Here is a 3,000-nt window from a genome sequence, read left to right as displayed (position 1 = left end):
GTAAAGTAAAACAAACAAAATGTCTGAGCTGCCTTGTTCACTTGAAATCAGTTGACAGGTGAGGAGTCCCTTTGAAATGGGCTGGAAAAGAAGATACACCCTCCTGCCCTCTTTTGAACATTAAGGTCAGTGAAACTTATATTAGCTCACTCTCCTATGAACTATGATCCCAACCAGGCTTTATTTTCCAGTGGAAAGAAAATCTCATGTTATTCACTTCGTTTGAGATATTTATACTGTAATGAACCATTATTAATATTGGTAAAATATTTCATAATAATTATAAATAAGAATAGTTTATGGATCCACAGGGATACCTTTGTTCCCCAACACAAGTTTATTGGTTATTTGATTCTCACACAAACCCATTTATATCGTGACATATTGTATCAGGGGAATAAGTTATATAATTGGTGGATTAAAAAATATATATCATAGTTTTCAAAGTACACATTGATCCTTTAAGTCTTCTGTTGTCAGACTGATATGATGACTGAAATAGATATCGAAAGAATGGAAACTACATTTTCTCTATGTGGTACTATGTGATCTCTTGAATTATAGATTTTATTAAACAGCTATAGGCAATACTTTTTCATATTTTAAAAGAAGCAAGCATAGCCACGTGCAACCTTTCAGTATTCCTCATTAAGCATAACATCATGAAACCCAGTGTAGAAAGTCATTTACTGGCAATGACATCCTCCCAGGGATACAGGAGCTGATCAATGATACAAGGGTTACGGTACAGAGTAAACGTTGAGACTGGACCAACGATCCTCAACTCATTCTCCAGTACTGATTTCTATTTAGAAACTACAAGAAATCCAGTCCAAACATTACTCTAACACTGTACGGTAATGCAGGTAACTGTAATGCTGCTAATACTGTATTTTTAAAGTGGGGTTTTCTACTTTTTAGCCCCTAAAACAATTAATTTCCTTCATTCCTACTCCTAAGATTCTTCATTCTTGCCATTTATCTGGATAAATAGGGTTAAGCAGAATCTTGCTTTATACTTTATAGTGGTAGTCTCTAAGTAAGTGTAATGTGTTACACTATGAATTTAAAAATAGATCTCTCTGCACTCCTAATCTATATTTCAGCTTCTAGGATTTCTCATTAAAACCAGTCAAGGAGGGGTACATCCCATATGTACCATAGGGTGGATGTGGGGCAGACGGGCACAAGGCTGTTGGGTTTTTATAGGAAGCTGGTCCCTCCTGGCACGTCTGAGTTTGCAAATGCTTCAAATCCATAGACAGGATACGCAGGTGGCTGCTCTTCATCAGGCCCCTGTAAAGCGGGCAGGATGACTATGGGAAACTTGATCTCAGGGTCTGAATCATACTTCACATCCAGGTAGACCTGTGGTGGAGAAGTAGTCAGCACTTATCATACGGATCATCGAGCCCCGTTGCCATAAAGACATGTACGGAATATTCTGGAAAGGGAGATACACACCCTGAGCCTGTGCTCTGCTTTGATGATGTTGCAGTTTAAGATGGACACACACATGGTGGGAGGGATGGTGATGATCCTGGTGACAGTCTGACCTGCAGAGGGTGGGATGGCTTCCCCCACCTCTTTCAGAATGTCTTTGGTTTTGACTCTCCTCTTCCCCTTCGCAAAGTAGCTGTACTTCTCATACAAACAGTACTTTGGCTTAACATCACGAGATGATTTGTTCTGAATGGAAGCCACAACCTTTATGCCCTCCCCTGGAAAGCAGAGCAGTACTTAATACACGATGGTCTTAGTCTCTGGTTGACACCTACACATAAGTGATAGCAATAATCTCACACTGAATACAAAATGTTGAATTTTTAAGCTGTGCACATCAATATTACAAAAACTAATGTCCACTGTTTACACCTGCATTAGTTGTGGACACATGACAAATTAAAGCCATTTTATTATTTGACTTTTAAACATGAAGGTGCATATTGTGTCAGAATGTCTCTTATTTTGTTACCGTATGTGTCTCTGGAACTAAAACCCAAATTAGAAAAAAATAAATTTTAGTTTTGAAAAAAAAAACACTTAAAGCTAGTCTATGCAACTTTTGCTGAACAGCTGCCTCTCTGGCTACAAGTAGAAATTATGGAAAAAAGGCCAAATGCTAAAATGTAGCCTAAAATTAGCACAAGTAGAGAAGGATTAGAAAGTCCACATCCTGACTCAGTAATGTCTGTTATACAACAATATCCACCTTAAGTTTTCTACCATTTGCTTACATAAGCCAGCAGAAGATACTGGTCATACCAGACAAGGTAAGGCTGTAGCAGCAAAACCCCTGAGTGTACTCAATGGAGCAAAGGTGTGTTTTAATTCTTAGAACTTCAACATTTCATTTGTATCTGAATGAAGGTGCTATGTCTTCCTTCACAATGTATGTAGTCTATCTTTAAATTTAAAAATTGCTTGGTGTGTTGTGAAGGAGCAATTCCTCTAACCTAGAAAACACATTATTATTCCTACATTTCTCACTTGTTGTCTTATCTTTAGACCATAAAAAAGGTCCATGAAGAAAGGGACTTTGAGTTACACATGATTCAACTGTGAACAGTTTATTTTTCTACTGCAGCCCGCTGATAAGATAATCTGTGGAGTGAATATATAATTCAATACCTAGGTGGTAGCCTGTTCGTGCAATATTTACATCCATGCCCACTGTTCCTGATCCAAAGAGCTTCATTTTCTTATCAGTGAAACTGTTCTGTGGAGTCTGACAGAAAAATGACAAATTACTCGGAGATAGTGTTACTTCTCATTGCTGCAGCAGTGTCAAAATCAAACAGCAAACACCTTGGATGTGCTTTCATGAGCTTGTGCGTATTTTGTAAGGTTGGTACCATCAGCGATGGATCACTGTTTAGGTTTCCTTTGTGGATGAGGGTCAGCTGCGCCTTAGCTTTTCTGTCTATTCTCATGGACCTGCTCAGGTTTGCCTGCAGTGTGTAGAGGATCTTTCCCACTGAGCTACTGAAGGACGATGGC

The 3,000-nt window shown here is 38.6% G+C and overlaps 1 protein-coding gene across 1 annotated transcript; it reads right to left on the bottom strand.

Moving 5' to 3' along the window:
* Positions 1-1,109: 1,109 nt before the first annotated feature.
* Positions 1,110-2,996, bottom strand: LOC120787154 (arrestin domain-containing protein 1-like; the record flags this gene model as incomplete). The annotated part of the gene is given in 5 exon segments (XM_040122849.1): positions 1,110-1,199; positions 1,201-1,368; positions 1,465-1,721; positions 2,632-2,728; positions 2,856-2,996. Coding segments are annotated over 5 exon segments (753 nt in total), but the record flags the coding sequence as incomplete, so codon positions are not given.
* Positions 2,997-3,000: the final 4 nt, after the last annotated feature.

The sequence above is a fragment of the Xiphias gladius genome, unplaced genomic scaffold (assembly GCF_016859285.1).
Source record: "Xiphias gladius isolate SHS-SW01 ecotype Sanya breed wild unplaced genomic scaffold, ASM1685928v1 HiC_scaffold_1161, whole genome shotgun sequence".
Lineage (NCBI taxonomy): Eukaryota > Metazoa > Chordata > Actinopteri > Istiophoriformes > Xiphiidae > Xiphias > Xiphias gladius.
The sequence above is the reverse complement of the archived record's forward strand: the minus strand, read 5'-3'. Positions and strand labels throughout refer to the sequence as shown.